Source organism: Thunnus maccoyii, chromosome 7 (genome assembly GCF_910596095.1).
Source record: "Thunnus maccoyii chromosome 7, fThuMac1.1, whole genome shotgun sequence".
Taxonomy (NCBI): domain Eukaryota; kingdom Metazoa; phylum Chordata; class Actinopteri; order Scombriformes; family Scombridae; genus Thunnus; species Thunnus maccoyii.
Window position 1 is genome coordinate 20,116,647 of NC_056539.1, and position 23,450 is coordinate 20,140,096.

At 38.0% G+C, this 23,450-nt stretch overlaps 3 protein-coding genes across 9 annotated transcripts in view; 1 reads left to right on the plus strand and 2 right to left on the minus strand.

Annotated features, from left to right (window-relative positions):
- Positions 1-598: 598 nt before the first annotated feature.
- On the minus strand, positions 599-11,339 carry mfsd8l1 (major facilitator superfamily domain containing 8-like 1). 2 transcript variants are annotated; one of them, XM_042415969.1, is made up of 12 exons: positions 11,164-11,339; positions 6,902-7,087; positions 6,635-6,697; positions 6,085-6,204; positions 5,793-5,872; positions 5,355-5,712; positions 4,774-4,847; positions 4,063-4,276; positions 3,800-3,922; positions 3,568-3,698; positions 2,313-2,419; positions 599-2,062 (listed from the first exon to the last, which is right to left on the minus strand). In XM_042415969.1, the coding sequence occupies exons 1-11, from the start codon at positions 11,330-11,332 to the stop codon at positions 2,339-2,341; spliced, it is 1,599 nt and encodes a 532-aa protein (XP_042271903.1). In that variant the 5' UTR covers positions 11,333-11,339; the 3' UTR covers positions 599-2,062; positions 2,313-2,338. The 2 variants fall into 2 exon arrangements, with proteins under 2 accessions (XP_042271903.1, XP_042271904.1); XM_042415970.1 differs by lacking the exon at positions 11,164-11,339 and adding an exon at positions 9,049-9,489.
- Positions 11,340-11,640: 301 nt separating this feature from the next.
- polr2h (RNA polymerase II, I and III subunit H) lies at positions 11,641-15,191 on the minus strand. Of its 2 annotated transcripts, XM_042415972.1 has the most exons (7): positions 15,024-15,191; positions 14,437-14,477; positions 14,259-14,342; positions 13,725-13,808; positions 13,210-13,303; positions 12,932-13,015; positions 11,641-12,058 (listed from the first exon to the last, which is right to left on the minus strand). In XM_042415972.1, exons 3-7 carry the CDS (start codon positions 14,329-14,331, stop codon positions 11,941-11,943), a joined length of 453 nt encoding a protein of 150 aa, XP_042271906.1. In that variant the 5' UTR covers positions 14,332-14,342; positions 14,437-14,477; positions 15,024-15,191; the 3' UTR covers positions 11,641-11,940. The 2 variants fall into 2 exon arrangements, with proteins under 2 accessions (XP_042271906.1, XP_042271905.1); XM_042415971.1 differs by lacking the exon at positions 14,437-14,477 and having other exon boundaries at positions 15,024-15,190.
- Positions 15,192-15,197: 6 nt separating this feature from the next.
- The window catches only part of LOC121900052 (lisH domain-containing protein ARMC9), a 31,141-nt gene continuing 22,888 nt past the window's right edge, over positions 15,198-23,450 (plus strand). The window contains exons 1-10 of one of the 5 annotated variants that reach the window (XM_042415965.1): positions 15,198-15,268; positions 16,189-16,358; positions 16,641-16,766; positions 17,238-17,408; positions 17,892-18,047; positions 18,180-18,272; positions 20,531-20,555; positions 21,192-21,349; positions 21,705-21,803; positions 22,566-22,601. In XM_042415965.1, the coding sequence (XP_042271899.1) occupies positions 16,284-16,358; positions 16,641-16,766; positions 17,238-17,408; positions 17,892-18,047; positions 18,180-18,272; positions 20,531-20,555; positions 21,192-21,349; positions 21,705-21,803; positions 22,566-22,601 (939 nt within the window). In that variant the 5' untranslated portion in view covers positions 15,198-15,268; positions 16,189-16,283. Of the gene's footprint in view, positions 15,269-15,299; positions 15,736-16,188; positions 16,359-16,640; positions 16,767-17,237; positions 17,409-17,891; positions 18,048-18,179; positions 18,273-20,530; positions 20,556-21,191; positions 21,350-21,704; positions 21,804-22,565; positions 22,602-23,450 lie in introns of those variants that run through there. The other 4 variants (XM_042415967.1, XM_042415968.1, XM_042415963.1 and 1 more) reach the window with 4 other exon arrangements.

Below are 23,450 nucleotides of genomic sequence, written 5' to 3' on the forward strand. Positions count from 1 at the left end.
GATAAAAATAAGGTAGATGAACTTAAAAAATAAAAATATTAGATGAATGTGTATTGTATTAGATAAATCACATAACTGAAATGTTTTTGAAAAGGACTGAAACAAGTCTCTTATGTTTTTATCACTATTTGTAATAATTTATATTATATATATAATTTATATTTAATCACTATTTAAAAAAAAATGCTTTTCAAAATTGTGCTTTTTTATTACAGTAAACACCATAAATATTAATGATCCAATTTTTTAAACATAATAAAATTGTTTTACATGTATTGATTTATTTTTTTTTTTATGTTCTTTTTAATTAAAAGTGCCATAGGAACATATTTATCCTCCACACATACCACTCTGTGATACTGTCATTTACATTAGGTTTAATCTGATAATGTATCAAAAACCTTGTGACAACGTTTAAATGTATTGGCCTTTGAGTTGATAACATGTAACCTGCTAAAAAAAATTACAATTAAAGAAATACATGAAAATTAAACTTGTAATAAGTATTGTAACAGCAACGTTATTGCTCAGCTCTCATAATAACTGTTCACAAACACACACTCACTGTTTCCTGAGATAATAATGAAACACAAGTCAATGAAGCATAGTGGAAGATTTATCTTTTCCGTATAGAGACAAGGAATACAAAAAAAGTTAATGTACATGTTAGGTGCCCACAAAATATCTAATAAATAAATGCATAATAAATAGGAAATAAATAGTCTCAGTTCACAACATAATTTTGATTTGTGAGTATAAAACCTGAACAGATTCTTCAAGAGATAAAGACATAAGTTAAAGCCTTTGCAAATAACTGTTCTGAGACTGGTTGATGTGCATGTTCTATCATACTGTGAACCTAAAACACCTACAAGACTTTGAAAGCACTAAAGTTTCCAATAAAGCAGATTTTTTAAATATTTTTGTAACACTGCACTTGACCTTATGGAGTTTTCTGGATGACTGAGATTACATACTAAACATTAGGCTCAGTAATGGCAATGATATACTTCAGAAGAAAGACTAAGAGTGCCCACCAGTGTTGAAAATATGTACTACACCAGCATCAAACAGAATTTTTTTTTTTTTTTAATCGCTCTGCTCTTTTCAAAGCAAAGCAAAGCAAGACACATTTTATTATTTAATCTCCTCTACGCCCAGAAGTTTAAAAGTTTAAATAGCCACTTTCATCAAAAAGTTTTTTAAGTTATACTTTCAGGTGATATTGTGAAATTTAATATCTAACCATCTAACCTAGGACCATTTTCACATGAAAAACTACAGGTACTGAGCATTTCCCTGAGAATTGCATTGCTTGTATGGTTGGGATAAGCCCTGTGAAACCTTTGAAACAGCATTTTTATCACCACGGGATGAAAAACTTTCACTTAAAACCCAGATTAATTCAATTCTTAGAGTTAGCAGTTCTTTTAGACACTCAACACACTGATTGAATGGTAGCAGCCACCCTGAATTAATTCACAAAATATATAGTTCAGCATTTAAATTAATTTATGCAATTTGCAATGAAAATAAAGTTATTGCAATTGTTTAGCTGTGTTCAGGGAGAACCTTTGTTATATCAGATGTAAATAAAATGGATGTGAATATAAATGTGAATATGACTGAAATCATATTTCTTCAAGGCCAATTGTCCTACAGCACAAGGACATAAGTCAGCTAAACCTTTAATAAACCATTTAATAAACAATTTGGCATGTTAATTTAACAATAAGTGTTATATTGCATGTGCTGAAACACACGCAGAATGTGTGATGCACCTCGCTGGTACTTAGTGCAAAACACAAATGGATGGAAACAATTTTCATCCAACGCTTGGACACATGCAGTGTCAGCACGATTCCATATTTCCATGGGAAATATACAAATACACCAAATCAGTACTTTCATCAGCCTCTGTGTACAAAACTGACGAGTCCAAGCTTTAGGGAAGCACTCGTGAGGTGTGTGCTGTTGGTGTGTATTATCACCCTGCACGTTGGTCCCAAAGCACGGAGTGGGACTGTGGAGGGTCTGTGAGGCGGGAACCTCCCACTGTACTCTGGCAAAAGAGAAGAAAAAATATTGGATGAGTAGAAATATTGCTAATATAAGTATATTTACTTTCTGGCCTACCTTCCAAAAGCTATTACACTAAATATTACCTGCCAAAAAAACATTTCCACACTCAAATTAAAAACAACGTAATAATACACATGAATATATAATTTATCATTGAGTGAAACAAAATTCAAATTTTGAATGTTACTAGTTCAGGTCTGTGTGCATTATGTTTATTTTTTTATAGCTACCTTTCATATCCACTTCTCCAGCTGGATTAACCGGAGTTCTCTGGGCTTTCTTCTTCCTCCTCTGCAGCAGGTTCAACCAGTCGGTCATATGAGAAAGCCAGCATCATCTGTATTAAACAATATTATACCAATGTTAAAAGAAAATGTAATTCTCGTGTACATTCCTTTTAAATTATGTTTGTTAATTATTTTCTTTTTCTATGATTAGATTCAAGGTTGAAGATAACTGAAGAAAAGATGTGATGTGTCCGTGAAAGGCAATATCAATCCAAGAAGAAATCTTAATTTTAAAAAAACCCATAAAATGCATTTTAAATGAATGAGATCACATGCTATTGTCGATCTTTGGCAACCTCTTTTTTCTCTTAAATACATTCCAGCAGCTTTAATCTCATAAACTTTTCTTCACTTAGTTGCTGAGTAAATCCTGAAAGCTCCTAAAAACCAAAGATGCAGAAGTGCAGTGATCTGGCTCAAAGTCTTAACTTTTAAAGTTTGATGCTACAATAAAACTTGCTTCAGAACTGTCAACAATGTACTGCAGCATGTCCTTCGTATTGAGAATAATGAGAAAAAGAAATGAGCATAGTGGACACAATTTGGAACAAAGAACTGCAAGTTGGAGCCACTTCACCTCTATTTGGAAGTGCGCATGCTGAGTCCTTCTCTCAGTAGGCACACACAAGTTTTTGTTTTCCTCTTTCTCAATGATAGTGGAAACATTTAGTTGTTGGGCTGTGGTTTGCCACGCTTCATTACAAGCATTTTGTTTTGCTTGTTTGTTCGCTAATGCAAGAGGAGCTGCTGGCTATAGATGTCAACTTGCATTTCCTGATCATAGCTTTAAACCCTTTTGTGTGGCTTGTTTGTTTCTCATTAGTTCTGATTAGATTCTCACTGCTAAAAAACTCTCACTAAAATTTTTGGAACAGAAACATGATTTACATAAATTTTGAAGTCCAATTTTAATCAGTCACAGTCAGTGTGCACATTGGCACATGCTTACTATTTTTATTTATATTAGCACATGGCACGAAGGTTGCATTAAAAAGGATGTGGCAATTAATCATTATTCTCTCTGCCAGTGACATTACTGACATTACTTTCATACAATGCATCACAAATATGGAGTCAGAAGCAAACAATCTCTATACATTGAATTTACATTTGTGGAAATGTCTGGTCACACAAGGTGAAAATAGACACAGATCCTGTTTCTTTTTCTCTTCCTCATGTTTTTTTTCCTTTTGCTTACTGTTAGCAATGCCAGGAGTGCCATCATTACTCCCATCATGATATACATGTTCCCAGTAAGGCCACCAGCCCACAGAGGGCCCAGGATGGTAGCTAGACCGCCAACTGAGCGACGTACTCCCTGACTGAAACCTGTAAAACCGGAAAGACATGAAGAAACATAAGAGCTCAACACACAAAACATGTTAGGTACATGTGACCAACACTGGACACTAGATGGTGCTGTTTCTCACCTTGTGTTCTCTCTGCAGTGACTTTGGAGAAGAGGGAAACCTGGGCCACAGCTACAAATGGCAACCCCAAAACCTGCAAAAACACCCCAATGATGAACTCTGTCAGCTGCCATGGAAAACCACCTACAGAAAAGGTGTAGCAGAGGAGAAAACAGAAAAACACAACAGAGTTAATATTTATGATATATACATACAGGTCAAGATACAGGTGTGCTTGTGCAATAACAAAAGCGGGGACTTTCTTAAGTGCTGTGTAGACTGACCCAGTGGGTTAGCCAGGAAGATGAGGCACCAGATACAGGAGATGTTGCAGATGATGAGGCCGATGGCCAGAACCACCCGCTCAGCAACACGCTGACTCAGCCAGCGCACAAACACGAAGCCAGCGATCACCTCCACACCGCAGAGACAATACATAACGCTGTTTTCCAGCTCCCCATAGTTGAAGTACTTCTGAGTCAGTGGAGTCACCATGGTCTGAGGAGGGAATGGTGTACAGTAGATGTTGGAACCATGCATAAATACTTAACAGGTCGTTTTTATCACACATTTGCGTGATTGTGTAATAATGTTTGCCAATGGTGTGTGATAATTCCATTCCTAGTGTGGTTTCATGTGTTTCAGGACTTTCATGAGTCAATATTTAAAAAAAAAAATACAAAAAAAAGATTATTATTATTAAAAAAAAGTATGCCAATAGATTCTTTAAAAAAGTGAAACCATACTAAAGAAATACAAAGAGAACCTTATTAAAGAAAGTCTTATTAAATCACATTTGGATTCCCCAATAGCCTACTGGTTATGACTGGAGCGTCAATAGACCTTTGTTGCATGTCATAGCCCTCTCTCTACTCCTGTGTCATACCTCTGCACTTTCAACTGTCAAATAAATTCAGAAAGTGCCAAAAAAATAATCTTTAAAAAAAATTGCACAATATTTATGTGTGTTTCTGTCTGTGTGCTATTTACTGCACCTCCAGTGCTGTCTGATTGAAGAGGGTGATGAACTGAGCAGCCAGCAGCACAACCACCTCTTCTCTCAGGAACTCTACAGACACAAAGTGCAAGTCAGAGGCGAGCGGACAGAGAAGGAAGAGTAGGAGACCAACAGCAAGGTCAGAGCATAGGGACAAACGAAAGAGAGAAATGACAGAAAGACAAATTAAGCACATTTCAGAAAACCACATTTGAGGCGTATTCCTCTCAGTGCTGCCTTGAGTGGCAATGTCCAATTTAATAGGGGAAATGAAGAATCAAAGCTAACAAAATGGGTGTATTTAGCAGATAAAAACCGTGAAACTGGGCCAGAAAAATGGAAAATCGGCAAGAAGTAGACAAGAGAATCAAGTCCAGTTATGTTCAGTAGATATGATTAATATATTATTAATGTTAGTAAGGACATGCACATTAGATAATAAGAAATCCAGCCTCTAACAAATGAATGTGAATTGTTTCAATTACTATTAAGACCTTAGATTTAAATTTTCAAGCTTTTTACTAACCCCAAAATATGATATCAAAACCACAAGCTTCACAACTACTCCCAACCACCTACCTCGGGTTACGCTGAAATTCTTAAAGTGGCTGGGGGGCTCGTGGGACTCTGGTGGCACGGGAGAAGAAGGCATCGAGACATCATTCAGTATCGCATGGGGGGCAGCAGAGGTGTGGTTCCTGGTTGGGTTGGGTGTCACCACTGAGCCATAGGAACCCGCCAGCTCCTGGGACGCCATTAGTGGCTTTCCCTCATCATCACCCTCTTCCTCATCTTCCATAAGTCCTTGCTTGTTCTCCATCTCCTTGCTCTTGCTTGTCGAACTCTCCTTGGCCTTCCCTCTCTCCAGAGGTGGTAGGTCCCAGTACATGAAGACCACAGCCAGTTGAAGGAGAATCCACAGCAGACACATGAACAACTGTGGGGGAAGAAGAGGAGTGTAAAAATGTGTCACAAAGTTTACACATCTTCTTGCTATACAAATATTTTGTTCCCTACCCCTGGTGCAGTATATTTATTGACCACAAAAGGACCAAGGTGGAAATCACACAGCCTCAGGAAGATGTTAAATGCTGGACCTGCACCAAAGGCAAAAATAAAACATGTGGTCATCAATGTTAATCTGCTCAATTTATTTTGTCAGTCCACTCAAATCTGGAAATCCCAAGTAAGCTAGTGGTATTTTAAGTGTAAAGAAAACAAATCCAACCCCAGATTCAAAATAATTAAAGTCAAATGATTAGCAGCCTCTTATCATCATGGTCATCAAACAGCAGAGGAGCAGACTGACCAATCAGAAGGCCAGCCTGTCGACATGCCATGACAGCGGCAAATACAGTGGCGCGATCTTCTGGGGCTGTGCTTCTGGTCAGGAAGCCAAAGATGGATGAGCCAGCACCTGTGCCGATGCCTGAGGCAAACACATATTTCATGAATAAATTACAGCAATGAAACATTGAGGGTGAAACTTGGAGCTCTGGGTCCTGGTTCGAGAGGATCATCATCGGTTATTTCATATCATCATATTTCTTAAAATACATGAGGCCAGAGTTAAAGTTATCAAAACAGGTCAAAATGAGTTTGGAAACATCACCACTGAGCTGAAATGTGGGGATTTGTGGATGCTATTGAGTTACATATGGTCTTTAAGGTAATAATGTATCCCAGTGTTTAATAGCTATTGATAATGTGAAATGGGTTACTTATACATTCTAATATAATTATTCATCATTTTATGTTAAAAAAAAAAAAAACTTAACAGCAGACAACCAGGGCAGAGTTATTGGATTGGAATGATTTTACAAAATCATAAGTCGTAGTGTCACTTTGTACAAACTCACCTGCCACCAGTCTGCTTGACAGTAAGAGCCACTTGGAGTAGCCCATGAAGTACATGAAATTACCTGAAAAAAATTAAAAGAAGGGGGAAAATAGAGTAGAGGTCCCATACAGTAATAAACCTCAAATAGAACAACATATGGAGTTTGTGCTTTTGAAATGAGAGGCTGAGTACATGATATGATTGGGGTTCAAGTGGTTAAACTTGAATCCTAGGCAACAGTAGTGGCTATAAAAAATATATGAGTGCAAGAGGAGTGTGGACTCACCAACTATCTCAAAAACGTTGGCAAACAAGATGATCTTCTTGGTGGTTCGTGTTCTGTCAGACCAGTGACCAAACAGCGGTCCTGTGAGGAGACCACTCAGGCTGAATGCTGATAGAGCCAAACCCAAGAAGTAAGGTGCTGCATTTAAAGTCTGCAAGTACCTCCATATTGTTGGCAATATCACAGCTGGGGAGAAAGAAGCGAGGGGAATTAGATTCTATCTGACTCTAGAAGTTAATTTTCAAAATTCCAAAATAAATTCAAGGCAAAAAAACCCCCAAAAACAAAAAAACACACTTTAATCAAATACATTAAATATTATAGCTAGTAACTTCATGTCTAGCTAATAGCAGTTATTGTCACCTTATCTGCTGGGGAACAGGTAATGTTCATATGTATAAGCTATACGTGTATAAATAGTATTAGATATTAATGTTAATACTATAAAGCTGGATTCAAAAAACATTGTGGGTCTTGGACTATAACTGGAATACATTACGTCACATATGATGTAAACCTTGTCAACTGTAAATCTGTGGTACGTACACTATTTAACCCCGTTATGCTCAGTCATCTGTGTCATTGGCCCTTTGTGGAAGTAAGCAGTAACTTTTTGGAAATAAATCAACCATACTGTAGCTCTGCTGGGCTGCCTGTACGTAAGCAGAATCACCAAGGCTGCATCCCCATGGCTTCTGAGCAATCTTTATTGCAACCGTGTGACTCCCCTGAGCCCTACAGAGACATTTATCAGATGCTGTGTTTGGGCAGAGCTACACACATACATACATAGATTTACCTTTATAGAAATAAACTCACAGTGAACTGAAAATGCATATTTTACCTACCATTAGAGCTTCCTGACAACCACAAGTCTCTAATAGTCTTTGGAAAGATTTGATTAAATAAGTTAGACTTGCTTCAAATGAAGATCTACAACCAATGTAAGACGACAACTGGATGTTGTAGTCCTTACTTACAACTTCAAACCTTCTTTGTGTTCATGCTGGTAATGCTGAGAGACCTGCAACTTTGGCTGCAGTGGTAGTTTCCCCCACCAATGCCTCACATAGACAAAGGATAGTGCTGACCCAATACAATTCAAATCTAATTCCTGGGTCAGAAGACACAATGACGCGTGCTCTCAGAAAATTCCAGAGTAAATATGTCTTGTCTGTTGCGAAATTCCATAGTTTCTTGACCCTGACAAAGACATCTGTATGTGGGAGTGACAAAGCTATTTGTTGTAAAATCGAATCTTGCTTCTTTGTCACAGAAAACAGAATCCCCTTGCACACTGTAATGTAATCTAATACCATAGTCTTTAGTTGAGTCTTATTGACGGTGTAAAAGAGGTGTTGATATATTTAAGGCCTGGAAAACCACAGAAATTCTTTTCATGAAAATACAGACTGAACTTACCACACAATTGAGTCAACACACAGATGTCATCAGTGAATGTGTCTTAAAGGTATTGATGCAATCATGGATCAAGCTGCATTAGTGTGAAAGGCCTCAACAACTTCCTGACATGACCCAGGTTTCAGTTAATATTAACTGCTCAACAGCCTCGTTCAGGTGAGAACAAGCTCCTATCCTCAATATTGTTTTGGAGTATTCTGGGGTTTTAACAACCCAAGGAAGAGTTTCTATTCTACAGTTATACACAAATTTCACAGGGCTCACTTTTTAGTCAAAAAACAAATACATAATGTAGTTAAAGCATGTAGGCAGATGAAATTAACTAAAAATACATTTGAACAGTTAAATGAGTACCTCAGAAGCATGAGGCTAAAGGCTCACTCCTCACATCAGTATATACAGTATATCCTGCTTACAGTTCTGGCCAATTCTGTCCAAGACAAGCTCATGTAAGGACTGTGTAAAACTGTGAAATGCAAGATAATAAGAAGCTCCAACATTGATTAACTTGACAAACCACCAAGTTCCAGTACAATATGTCCCCAAAACTGTTGTGACAATGATATTTGATAAGCATTGTCCCTATATGCAATTTCTCAATTAGTGATTAGCTGCAACACAATATATAACATAATTACATTAATGAAAATGAGTCCCATTCTAACACAGATTGTCAGTGTCAGTGCTGCGACACAACATGAATAAAGCCACCAAACAGATCTCACCATATTCTATACCGCTTAGAAGAAAGATGAGTCCAATGGTGAAAAATGTTAACTTCTTTTTCCGTCGAGTATCCATCGTGTGTTGCTGCTATAATGTTCTTTCTATACTTCGATTGGTCACCTTCATTATTCTTCAAGATAAGTTTCCATTCTAGTCTCTCTGCAAAACACCACAGTGGACATAATCCCGAGTGCAGTGCTTCCAATTAGAGCTGAATGCAGAGACATGTTACCAAGCCTGTCTGCAACCAGCGTGAGAAATACTTAAAATGCTGTAGAAATGCGAATTGTTCCGCGTATGTCAACAGTGAAGGTGCACGGCAACAGTTTGGATCTGTAAAGCGTAGCAAACTCGCAGGTAACCAGACTCGACCTGCAAGATTGCGCAACCAAACAGACCCGGGATGCTCCTGCGCACTTTAATCCGACATACATCACTTCCGGTGGGCAACATGCACTTTGGTGTACTCTGGGCCAATCCCAAACACTGAATCCTGACACCATCCAGACAGAATGCACACAGTTTCTGTGTTCAGATGCATGCACTTATAAAAATAATGTAATTTTGACCAAAAAAAATGACTATAAGGCAGAGATTGAACTGCAAAATCTAAAAAACTATTTGGAAAATGGTCTGTAGTGTTGGAAAGTAAACCTAAACTGTAGTAGTTGGACATGTAAATCTCAACAAAAAAGACCTTTGACAATCTTATTTTAAACTGCACAAGGTTGTTACTCAAATACTCAAAAGCCTAATATGCAAGGTTAAACAATCCTACTCCAGGAGACTACTAGCAGCATGTCATATGGTCTCAGTTTGAGTGCAGGTTGCACTTTGTCACTTCTGTAGTCCACGCTAAACCCACATTGTCACAATTAGAATTGTTTGAAGTTTCTCTCTTTTTAGCTTTAACCCCCCCCCCCCCCCATACAAGCTCATTTTAAAACATCCCAACATTCAAATGTTTAAGGGTTAAGGGTCTTTCCATGTATATATCAGGAGCCTGTGTGAGTCATTGGCAGTATTACTCTCCATCCTGTGACATCCATTACCACTGACATTGAGAAGCTTGTATTCCACACAAAAGCTGCCTCTTTCAGCCTTACCCTTAATTCAATTTTGTCTCAGAGTCCACATTTTAGTTTGCTGCCATCAAAGCAAATGTAGAGCAGTTGCCTGTGGCATGCTGGGTAATAAACTCTCGTCTGGGAGCAAAATATTTTAATTTTCTAAAATACTTGCCAGAGCACACAGTCAACATTTCAACTTTAAATGTTTTATTAAATACTCAGGCAGTTTAATTTGGACTGTTCATACAAACAGTGAAAAACAGGTTTAGATGATTAAAAGAAAAAGCTAAAGGCCGAATGAGGTATAGCAGCTACTTTGATGTTGTTCATGGCACTAACAAAACTCTGAGAACTACACACATAAAGATAAATGCCTCAGAAAATTGCAAAGCTGCTTTTAATTGCAAGCTCTTTTGGAACTTTTGATTTAAGGTGATGGAGAACCCTTCTCTCAGAGTCCAAGTGTAATTAAGTGTAATTAGTCCATTAACCGGAACCCTGTTTCTGGAAAGAGATGTTGCCGACTGTTCCATTGTTTTAAATGTAATTTCTCACAATGCTGTGAGCATGACACTTCATTCATCTCTACTGTATAAGAGTCATAGCAAAAATCTCAGAGTAGTGTATCTCAAAACTTGGGCAAAAATAAATCATCTACTACAAATATCTGTATGGTGAGATACACCAAAAGTAAATATAGAAAAATATTTTTCTTGATTTGGCTGGACCGATTCTTAAATACTTTTTCCCAGTGCTCACTGCAACAACTGAGCAAACTCCATCCACGAGATATGTTGCAAGAAATTAAACATAAAGGAAATGAGTAGAGCTTGTTCCTCCTTTAGCTCTACTGACTCCTCCTGCTCTAGTTAGACCATGAGATATAGTGAAACCTGTGGAAAGACTAGTAAATGGACCTTAAGCTGAGACTGATTCAGAGACTGTTTCTATGTCTAGTCTTCACGCTAACAGTGTTAATTCATGTTATGCCATGTCATTCATGTTAATTGTCCTTTTAACGTTTATTCTCTCTTATCTTGTTACCTGTCATCTTTTGTACGGCAAAGACACAAAGGGCACACCGAGGGAATATGGCACTGACCCTGCCTTGACATCTTATTTCCCAATGCTGTGGCCTGAGAATTGTAGTTCTTCTAAATCCATCTGAGTACAAAGCAGGAAGTATATAAAAATATTTTTTAATGCATAGCATTGTTGGATATCTGCAAAAAACATATCAGTACGTCATTAATAAATATAAATTTAATATGTATAATGTATATAGCTTTTTCCAAAGGCCATGTAATGTTTTAGACACCTGCCCAGTGACCTACAGCTCGTCTTCTGTCCTTAAATTAAAACAGTGTTACAAATGGAGCCCCAGTGTTGATTACAGAACAAATAAAACCTATTCAATATACTTGAAAGAGCAGCTAAACAGTTGAGCTGTATGGTTGGAAGACAACCTAAAAGAAAAAAAAACATGTCAAGATAAAAAAAGGATGATCCAAGATAAGAGAATAATGTATAAAAAAATCTTTATTTACAGTTTGCCAGTAGATGGAGGTTGCAACGGTTCTTAAGTGTCACAGTCTTCAGTCTATTGTCCATCTCCTTGGAGGAAACAATTTGTGCTATGAAAATAAAAATTAAAATATGTTTTCTACAACCTCCATGTATTCTGTCTGTGAGTAGTTCTTAGAAATGGTCATGTACTCCAGACGTGAGAATATTGATGTTTTCAGTATGCAGTTCAGTAAGACCTTAAGGTTGACTGTGGCAGTGGAAGAACCGAGGTACGTGGGCGAGCAGAGTTGGGTTTTAGAAGGCCAGTTTCTTCATGAGGAGGTAAACCCTGGAGTCCACCTCAAAGCCGTGAAGGTTGTTGGCATCTCCCTGCAGCCTCATGAGGAGGCCACCATAAGACACATAGGCAGAGCTGAAAGAAGGGAGAAAACATTCATACAACTGGATTAAAGCTAAAAAGAGAGAAACTTCACACAGAGACTTTTGTTGGAAAAATAAATGACTTTCTGTTATTGTAATATACAACATATAACAATAGAGCACTAACAATAATTCACTTACAAACTACCTATAGTGTTTTATTCGGGTAACATAATAACAATTACATTATTGGATTTATTATATGAAAATGAAGGCTGCAAATGTGAACATTTTTACATTGATACTATTAAAATGCTGAAAATGTAAAAACATTGTACAAACTTTAAATGAATTTATGTTTCTTTGGCAATTTCAGTATATTACTGTGACAACTACTGCACTAATAATGTATTAATAACTATTGCAATGCTACTTGTTATTATGCAAATGGTTTATTTCGCAAATTTATTAACACATTTTAACATACATATATATAAGCTGAGGCTGAGTGACTAAAAGTGACAGAGTGCGTTGTAAACTCTGCCATGAGGGAGCACAAAGACATTACAAGGATGAGGGGAGGACATTTCTCTTCACATGATAACGTTGACAGTAAAGTTAGACTTTGCTGTCAGCTTCTCGACTCATTTTAAAAAAGACGAGAGAAAAAGAGAGCGAGAGAGAGAGCGCAGCTGTGGTCGAGCGAGCTAGAGAGTGAATGAAGAGAGGGAGCACTGGTAGCGAGAAAGCCGGTGAATCAGATCAATAAAATGTTATTTTCTGATTGTTTCACAGCGGTTATGTTCTAGAGCACAAATAAACACGCCCACAACCCCCCCACACCTCCGCTCGACCCTGCAGCTGAATGCTGCACCGCCTGATTTGGTCTGAATATGGCCTAAATAAAAAAAGTAACATCACTTACAGGCGTGTGGCTGCTTCTGTTGAAGTCTCATCACCCTCAATCTTGTAAACCTTCCCGTACATCACATAGTCAAATTGGTCCGCTCTGAAAAAAATGGAACAAAGTGTAATGAGAGCACAAATCCAAACCAATAATAAAATACTCCATGCCACAGGGGAAAGTCCCTCTAATAATGTATAGAATAATGTCACTGGGGTATTCTGTCAATAAAAATGTCGTCTAAAAGCATTTGATAGTAAAAGTACATGACTTAATAAGCAGAAGGGCAAACGTTGTACCTGGACGGCCTGTCATCCTGAGGATTGTACTCCCCGTCATCTGGTGTTCCATCTTCATATAACGTGCTGGCAATGACCAGTCTGAACTTGTCGCCTAAATAAGATGGGCACATGAGTACACACTGGGTTTATATTGTGCCTTGAAGACACACTTTGAGTTAGTGATGATTTGTTGAGGTGTGTTGCTTTGTGCCTTTATGTAAAAGTTGCACATATAGAAGTCAGAGGAATATTTTTTGTATTACATTTAGCTTCACGCTGCTCACTTACATGAACCAATTTGTAAACAGAAGTCAAACAGTGAGGGTGCAAGTGAGTGTACCCAAACAGTTTTGTGAACACTTGTCAAGTAATGCAAATTTACTCCGATTACATATAGAAAAATAACTGATTTGTTCTGGCCATACTGTGTGCAAGCTGGAAATCATGACTGTTAGCCAAAAACAATCATTAAATGACTTCCAACCTTTATCTTGAAATAAATAAACACAAGGACAAAAAGATTGCTTCCTTACCGAGATCCACAGGATAGATCTGAATGTTCACATCTAAGATGAGGTCCATCTTGAAAGACTCACTTTCACAATGTAGACGAGACACTGTGGTGAATAAGCAGTAAAAGCAGAGTTTGGATTAAGTTATTTGCACTATTAAATGGAAGATGATATATGATGATGATTATAACAGAAATAAGCTGATAAATGCTACCATTTTAAGCAGATACAGTAAAATCCCTTGCACATAATTCAAAACAAAATAATTAAAATTAGTAACAAACAAATATGTAGATCATTTGAATTTATTGTCTAATTTATTGACTAATTCCATTAATGAATTAGCTAATGGACTCCAAAGTCACATGATAATTTTCATAACTCCAACACTTAGATGGTTTATAGAATAGTAAGAAGCCTGATGGCTGATTACCTGCAAAGCTGGCCACTACAGTAGTAGACAAAATCACTATGACAATATACAAGCATTTGGCTGGAGGCTGGTTTTGATTCCCCACCTAGTTTAACCTTGCTTGATAAAGACATTTCACACACCTCTGTCAAACTTCTTGCCATCTGGATCGATGTCTTTTACATCAAAGATATCTTCAAACAGAATTCCAGCCATCTTTCACTCAGCTTAGGAACATGGAAATGACAAGAGAAAAAGGGCATCAATTAGGCAGTCTTTTTAAAAAATAAAAAAAAGTTTAAATAAAGACAACTGACATACTTGGGAAGCTCTGATTTTATCAACAGGTGCTCGTATTTAATCTTTTGATGGGAAAAATATGATGTTACAAGCAATGTTATGATGCTTTTCTGATGCCAGGTAGAATGAGAAAAGACAAGGACTGAAACTAACTCCTATCTTCATTATTGATTAGTCTGCCGTTCATTTTGTCGATTAATCAATTCATCTATTGGTCTAAGAAATGTCAGATAATAATGAAACTATATGTGACACATCTGTTAGGATCCTTATTTGAATGTTAAAATATTGCCAGTGTGTAGATAAGTTTATTATGCTTCCTATGATGAATTAAAATGCTACTTCAAAACACTATCTCCCACTGATGAGCAGCTAAATCTCATTCAATCGAGCCCATTTGCAACATAGAGAGCAACTATAGCAAACGTATTTCAAATCTAACATCCATGTGTTACGAGAAAACTTTTCATCAACGTTACTGCAACGACAGGCAGAAGTCTGAACTCGCCAAACAGTTTTAAGTTCTTGTCATAAATAAACTTCAAGTGTCTCCTATTGAGGCTAGCTGTTAGCTTTAGCATGTTGTGCACCAAATTCCCGATGCTTACCTCAAATAAGATGAAGTGGTTACGTTATATTATATTATATTGCGCAGAAACTAACGTCGCAGTCACTCTGTTTCTCTCTGTGCCAACTTGTGTAACAACAGTTCCTATTTAAGTAAAAACTTCATTCATTACTATATGAAACAGACTGAACCGCGCAGGAACAATGTGCTCGACCTTTGACACGTAAACTACTTCCGGTTGGGTAAAAATCCTCGTTGCTGCTTCGTTTGTTGATTTTGAAATAGGTGGGCGAAATATTATTATTAAATATGACTGAAAAACACGAATACAAACAAAATTGTGAAAAAAATTAACCTTATCGTATAACTGTCTAGCTGTCGTCACTGTAGTGTTCAAAACTAAAGTAAATAAAGCACATTTTCCACATTTTATATATATATATATATCTTAAACAGTCTCTTACTAATTTCTCTAAGAAATAAATAGTTAACAAACGGGATGCTTTCACGAAGCGTATCGTTATTTACGACATTTGTTTCTACTTTCCAGCCTGCATTCCCCAGGCATTGGTTGCTAGGTGTTTTAGCGTCCCATCTGTGTACCGTTGCTAGCTAATGGCTAGGTGGCTAATATCATTGTAGGTGAATCCCACAAGCCCTGCTGAATATGGATTGTATACGTTTCAGTTGCGGATAAAAACATTTAAAGCGTTATAATCGTATATTCACCAACTGCACGATGTGCGAATAAGGTGAGAATGATGTTGATGTCCTCTCTAAACGTCAGATAATGCTAACTAACTAGCTTGCCTAGCTACTAGTTTGCCACATTTTCGGTAACGTCGATGTTAAACTTTACTGTTGAAGACTAACGTTATGTATTTTAAAATTAAAAAAGCAGAAAAAACTGACTAAACATATCTCAAAAATTAACGTGTGTCCACAATTCTGTGGGCACTAGTACAGCTTTAAATGCCAGTAAAAAGTGAGATGTCTGTGTTTTTTTGTTAAGAACATTACTATTACGTTATATCAAAACATTTGTATCGCAGTATTACCTGAATTTTGGTCTCTAAAACACAAGTACTCAAAAAAATGCTGCACCTGAGAAAAACAAAGGCGTTCTGTAATATTCTTTGGGTTTCTCCTGTTAATGTTCACTTGTAGAATTAACATGTAAGTTACTGTGTGTCATGTCTTTGCAGGCTCTGCAGAATACATGCCGGGATTACTAAAGTTATTTAATGGGAGCAGAAGTCTTTGCTGTTTTTAGGTGTTTTAGAAAGTCTTGGGCACTCACATGAGTTCCAGGGAGTCAGCCAAGATGGGGGACATCTTGGCTACTGAAGCCAATCTTCTTGGAATGATCAAGGAGGTAAACATTTTGAGAATGCATTGTTCAGTATCCAGACCAGTGTGAGCATCATAACAAGTCCATCATATTAAACAAGCTGCCCATGTCCTCTCCAATATGCCAAACCATATATAAAACCATGATATTGGATTCACATAAAAGAAGAGTTTGTCCAGCTTGTTTAATTTCAATGGTTTTATAATGATAAAGGACATCAACAAAATGATACTTGAAATGCAGCTTCGTTCTGCACTGATTAAGCTGGAACTGACAGCATTTGTGTTTGTTTTGTGTCTTTGGTAGTACCTTAAGTTTGAGGAATTTGAAGAGACTGTTCGCAGTTTCGACAAGGAGTGCAAAAGCAAAGGCAAGCTCGTCTCAAAGCCTCAAGGAAGTACTCTCAGAGACTCAAAGACTTGTGCCATTCAGGTAAGTGATAACATTCTTATAAGCAGTTGTTCCACCAGGTTGGCTGATTATTTTTGTAGGATGCCAGTTGTGAAGAGCAGGATTTGACAAGGTTGGAGAAAAGTGGGAAGGACTTACTCCGAGACATGGCTTATTATTAACATGCAGTTATTGCAGCCTTAGAAATATTAACCTGTGTTTTTGATGAATCTTTATATTATGTAACTCAACAGTTTGCTATATGGTATAGTCCCTAAGCAGCTCAGATTTTGAAGAAGATAGAGTTAAGACTTTGCAAACTCATGTGTTTTAAAACATATTTTTCTAAAGCCATTCTTGTAGTTTCTTTTTTATTGATCCTATCTGTAAGCATTGGCTGGTCTTTTTAAAAGTCTTAAAATTGTTCTTGTTGGTGGTGGTAAATGACATCTTTGCATAATTCTTGTTTTTTCCTAATTACTCACTTCTCTTTTATTCTGTCTATCCACACAGAAAGACCTCCTTAGCGCTTTTGATGATGGAGACAACAAGGTGTTCTTTGAACTGTGGACAGAGAATATTCCCTCTGAAATAAAAGACACTGACGCTGAGGCCCAGAGCCTGGAGTTCCACCTTCACATCCACTTCACCATCTACCCACTGAAAGGGCACCCTGGTAGACACGTATGTGGATCCATGTATTTGTTTGTTTGTTTGTTTGTTTTGTTTAAATATTCATTTAACAATAGCATTCAAACAAAATCCCATTATGCTGTGCAACCCTATAGTTGATTATAATTATGTGTTGTTTTTCAAACTGTCCAGTAGGCTGTGCTACAGGTCAAGCATGCTCTCTTAACACAGTGGACAATCTATGATATTATTGTTGTACTACTCAAACATTAATTATATAATTTATAACCTCCGTGGTGCAATTTTCACTGAGCAGGTCATTAAAGTTTAAATTCATGCATTTATAGAGATGTTATATGAAATGGTTTCTTCTTCCTGTTTTCTGTGGTGGTAGCAGCTCAAGAGAAAATATATTGAAGAGAATGTGTGTATGCAACAGAAGAAGTGCTTTAAATGATGTAATGAGTCTTTTGAAATTTTGCCAAAGGACTTTAAATAAACCAATTAACAGTAGATCCCTTAATCTGTTTCCAGGACCAGGCAGAGTTTGAGGAGAGGATTTCCCACTTCAAACAGTACCTGGAGACTCAGGGAGCAGCACTGAGCCAGACCACAGAGTTTCTGCCTTACTATGCCTTGCCTTTTGTTCCCAACCCCACTGTCCACCCCTCCTTCAAAGATCTTTTCCAGGTGCTCAGCTAATAGAACATTACCTAGTTGGTAATTGCCAACTAGTTATTACATATGTAACATTATGACCCAGTGCCACCTCCTGAATGAACATAACCATATTTTCTTCTAACCTACGTTATGTTTATTAAGGATTCCTGGATTCCACAGTTGAAGGATAAGCTTGAGCAGTTTCTGTCTGTGACACTGAAGCCGTCCAACAGCCCAAGGCTGCTGAATTTATATGTATCCTTTATTGTGGCAGACTCACATGTCATTGCAGAGAACTTTGTGAAAGGTTAACTAGTTCATATTTCTGTCTCAGCTGCTGACACTGGCCTGCTTTTGAACAGGACAAATTGGGACTTTCAGTTAACAAAGGTGTTTAATCAAGCAATGACAAATGAAATATGTCTAAAAGGTCTGTGTATTTTTTGTATAAACCTTCAGTGTACAGATGGGTGACTTAATATTTTTTTGCTGTCTGCCTTTGTTGTTCTATGGCGTATATGAATATCAGTTATGCAAATCTAAAATGTTCTGAATTTCAAATTAGACCCAACTGCCAGTCACCGTAGCTATATAATTGTACAGTTGGAAAAAAACAACTCTATATAATATCTACCAAGTGCTCAGTTAAGTTTCTTACATTGCCATTGAACTGGGTGGCATGCCGACAATTTACTATTGAGATAAAAGGCCGGACCATGTGGTGTCTTGAACCACATGTGCTGCTTGAACCAAAGTTTGCAAAACTAGGTTTTAAACCTCTTAACTGTGTGGTTCTCTGTTCAAGACCAATTCATGTAGGATCAAGGTGCCAGGTTAGGAAGAGGTTAGTTGCAAGGCCTAGTCACTGGGTGTAACATGTGTTACGCATGCTAACATTAACCTAGCTAACCTAGCGGTGTGGCTATGCAATAACCTGACTATGAACAACACGGACATCACAACGATAGTTCAGTGAATAACCTTAGCCAAATCAATACATGTACAGTAAGTTAAACATCCTTGCTTAGCCGTGCTATGCTTCACCATGTTGCTAGGCTATGCCCAGTTGGTACCAGTCCCTGAAGAAAGAGATGCTTTGTGGTGTTCTGCTTCTTAGCTGGTGAATCCATGGAAGAGACAGGCTGAGAAGAGTTTGGCTCCAAAGCTGAAAGGATGCAGGATTTGCTGTGTAAGTCTGGTGTGCCAGTCGTGCAGGTCAGAGGGCCCAGGTCCAGTCCTTTGTGTAGAGTTAGTGGCAAGCTAACTCTGTTTTGTGGCTCCTGTACTTGTTAAACCAGCCAGCAGACTTGTGTGGTAGCTGCTGGCACTAGAAAACTTTTCTGAGTCTTAGGCAGGCTCTGGCGTTTTCTGCCGTAAAGAAAGAGTTCTGTGTTTGTCTGCTGTGAGCAGGCCACACAAGAGAGCAGAGAGCTGTGAGGAGAAAGAGGAGCTGAGAGCTGCTCCTTCAGCAGCTGGAGGTGAACAAGAGCAAGGAGTTGTTCCAGCCACAGCTGGAGGAGAAAAAGAGAAAGATAAGAGGGGAATCTCTTGTTTTGATAACCTGGATCCATAGGTGGAGCTTCATACTTTGGGTGTGAACCCCCAGGGCTCAGCTTTCTTGGAGTCTTGAAACATGTGGTCCCCTAGTGAGTCCTAACAACATTTAAATCTCAAATAAGAAGCCTTTCTTTTGGTGACCTAAGAATTCATTAACAGTCACACTATTGCCCAGATCTGGTTGTTTCATATCCTGCAAACAACTCTTGTCTGATTTGCATTTATAAATGGCTAGGTTTGAGCATGGCATGACCTAAAGTAACACTAACTCACCCTTACCCCTTCAGAGCAGAAGGGCAAGTGAAGGATAACAAGAATTGTTGCCTTTACTGGAAATCCAGCGGGTTAGGGTTAGGGCTGACCAAAGAAAATCTGTCTTGTGTGTACATTGGTAAAACATAAAGAGAGAGGTTATCGAGCTTCTATAATTTTTTACTGTGCAAACAGTTTGACAGGCAGAATGTTTGGCAGCTGACGAGACATACTCACACATGAAAACAAATGTTTACGCTTAAAAAATTATCTTGTTGGAGAAAGATGATTGTAACAGTTACTCAAGTGTATGTAAACACACTGAATGACAGCTGTGTTTGCCCATGCAAAGGGGTTGGTCCACAGGAATTTTGGAAACTAATATGTCCCTCCCTTTAAAACAAACTGGTATTGATTCTATATCAACACTGGTATCTGGTCATACAAGGAAATAGATGAGGTAGATTAAGTCAATCCTAAACAAATGTCTGTGACGATTATGCCTGCTTGAAACAGGATGTAAAATATACCATGTGTTTGTCTTGTGCTCTGTCAAACTCAAGCAAGACATTACATCTTTATATACCCTTTGATTTGAATGTTACTCTGGGTGGGAGCATAGGATAAGGAAACAAATACAATAGAAATGTTTGATTGGTGCTCAATTGAGTGCAAGTGTGTATTCTTTAACAGACATCATGCAGAAGGAGGGTGGAAGAAGTACTAAAGGTAAATGTCCCTGTCAAGTAATCTACTTTTGGGAGTGTGTCTGTCCATCTGGCATATGATATCTGTCATATGGAAGATACAGACACCAACTACAGACTATCTAATTGCATTAAAGAAGACAGAAGATCAAATAGTGCTGTTTAAATTATACAACAAATTCAGATTGTTGTTGAACTACTCCACAGCACAAAATAGCATACAGTAATGTCATATTCATATGTTAATTCGTTACTTATTTTTCTGGTGAAAAAGTTTGATTTTTTTGTGTGTAATTGACAGCCCACAATGATTTGAAAGGACAGAAGGGATAGTGAGAAGCTTTGCCAAATATTTGTGCTGGAGCTCTGTTAGTGCTGCAGTTGGTTTCAGATAGAGGTTGATAAAGGTTAATATTTATTTAAGGATAGAATTCATATCTTGCATAGTGACTTGCAGACGTAGTGTGTAAAATCTTTGTAAAAGGTTAATAAAAAACATCCATCTTTTCATTTTTTTATTTCAATTCTCAAAAAGAAACATTTGATATGTTATGACTGTTACAGCCACATAAGCGTTACTGGTGATATGAATGCAGTTTATTCGTTCGTGTTTGTTTTGTGCAACCTTTTTCTGTGCATGTTTGCATGACGGACACAGAGGCAATGCAGCAGTTACAGCTCCAACTGGTTGAGTCGGACCGCCGCATCACCAGCTACATGCGGAAGTTCAACAAGATGCAAGCCGACTACCACAACCTTATTGGAATCACCGCTGAGCTGGTTGACTCATTGGAGGCCACTGTCAGCGGAAAAATGGTATGCCAGGTTGACTGTAGAGCAAACAAACACATTTTAACACTACAGCTACAGGCTACACAGAGACAAGAACAAGGCAGACACACAGAGAGAGAGACACACACACACACACACTGACGCTAATGAGTGGTGCACACACACAAACAGTAGACAGACATAAAGGCTTTAATTTGACTGTCACATTTGTATATGCAAAAACGTAACATAAAATACCTTATTTTGCTTATTTTTAATATGCACACACTTTCATGTGCACTATGCCACTAGTGACATAGTTATTATGGCAACACAGCCCTCCCTCCCCTTACTCACACACAGTACAAAGCCCAAGAAGCCTGCTGTGTTTTTTTTGCAGATTTCCCCTGAGTACCTGCAGTCTGTGTGTGTTCGCCTGTTCAGCAGCCAGATGAGGCAGAGCGTGGTGCAGAGCACTGACTTCACCAGGCCTGGCACTGTGAGTGAGAGTGCCTCTCTTTTCTCCCTCTCTCTCCTTTACATCTCACTGATAGAATAACACAACACAAGGCCTCGAGGCAAGATGATTAAGATGATACAAGCATGAAAAATGTCAAGCGGGGGACTGCTGATGGGAGCCAGTCCTATAAATACTTGCAGAGAAAACTGCCCTCAGGGCCTCATGTCACAGATATTGGTCGATTGGTCTTATTAATGTAGTAATCCCACAGTTTTCTGACAACAGATGATGGGATCCCGGCATTGCATTAATACACATCAATGTGGAAGGCTTGTTAGAAAAGTAAATATACACAACATGAACACAAAATCAAAATTCTAAAGTTTATCACTTTTTAAATTTAACTTTGAATAATGGGCAGAATGCAAATGATCCATATGGTTGATTGCATGCTAAAGGAGCTTGCAGAGTAGAAATATTCCATTTAAGCAGCTAGCCTATAGCTGCTTAAATAAAAACGTTCATATCCTTGTTTCCATCGTTTGATAGTTGTGACGTTGTGGCTGTGAAAAGATACCCCCCCCCCCATATAGCTGTAATTCAAGCCTGGATACAAAAGAAATGCTCTAAACTGAAACAAAACTTTCCACATTGATTCCATGACAGACATGCTTACTGTCAGTGGCCTTCATTTTGGTGTTGAACTCTGGCTTGTGAAATCTTGTTTCTTTCTGTTTTGAACTGATCAACTTCTTTCTGTGTGTTTGTGTTGTTGCGTGTGTGATGCTTTTGTCCACAAAGGGATATTGCTCTATGAGTCCCTATGATGATGGCTATGTAAGTTTCATATGTTTTCATCTTTACTTCCTTGTCATCTCACAGGTCCCCGAGTCGCTCTCCACTCCTCATCTTGCTTGTGTCTCGCCATGTCTCCTCCTCCTCCTCCTCCTCTCCTTTTCTTTATGTGTGCCTCCCCTTCCTTAACAACAGATAGCCTAACTTTCTTGGCCTGCCTTTGTGTTCAGTATATGTTCCCTGCCATTTTCCTCCAGTTCCTATTAGATTGTCCTAGTTTAAAATGATGTTTGACCTCATTTGAGGTAAGAATGACCCCTTTTGTCAGGCTACTTGTTAAGCTAAACAAGAGCGTCTCTTTCAGGGCAGACCTCATCATTAAATTCACTTGTTCCCTAAGACTGAGTCATTGTTCCTCCCCTCAGCACTCTTTATTGGCTATCTGTCTTCTATTTTTTAAGGTAAACGCTGTCAATCTCATTTTTCCCCTCTTGTGCAGTTTTTGAAAGAGTTAGACAGACACTGTGACAGGACAAGAATGGCCAACACAAGGCACTTTAATGTAAAAGCACTTCTCACGCTCAGGTTGTCAAACACGGTGGGTTGAATTACAGTCATTTGAAAAGAGGCAACAAGAAAGTTTTATATAATTGTAATGTTCATAACACCATCAATAGCAGGTACTCAGGTTAAACATATAACACGTAAAATGAAATTGCTAATATACAATAGCAGATTCAGCTTTTAACAACTTTGATGTTTATTTCCTGTTTTGATTGCCAAGAGCGGCGTAACAATAGTCACCTATCCTGCTAGGCTGGATATAATATTTGTCTTGGCTGTAGCTCAGCACAGAGGCATGAACATATTTGTCCTCACACAGACAAGCAA

Bases quoted from the DNA above. Each gene is read 5' to 3' on its own strand.
- mfsd8l1 (XM_042415969.1), bottom strand. From the start codon at position 11,332: ATGCTATGCATTAAAAAATATTTTTATATACTTCCTGCTTTGTACTCA. The intron at 5,873-6,084 runs GTCAGTCTGCTC...CCTTTGGTGCAG, and splicing joins ACAGGCTGGCCTTCTGATTG to GTCCAGCATTTAACATCTTC. The intron at 4,277-4,773 runs GTGCAGTAAATA...TTCCCTCCTCAG, and splicing joins TCAATCAGACAGCACTGGAG to ACCATGGTGACTCCACTGAC.
- polr2h (XM_042415972.1), bottom strand. From the start codon at position 14,331: ATGGCTGGAATTCTGTTTGAAGATATCTTTGATGTAAAAGACATCGAT. The intron at 13,304-13,724 runs GTAAGGAAGCAA...CATCTTATTTAG, and splicing joins GATCTATCCTGTGGATCTCG to GCGACAAGTTCAGACTGGTC. The intron at 12,059-12,931 runs GTAAGTGATGTT...CCCTTCTTTCAG, and splicing joins ACAGAAGCAGCCACACGCCT to CTCTGCCTATGTGTCTTATG.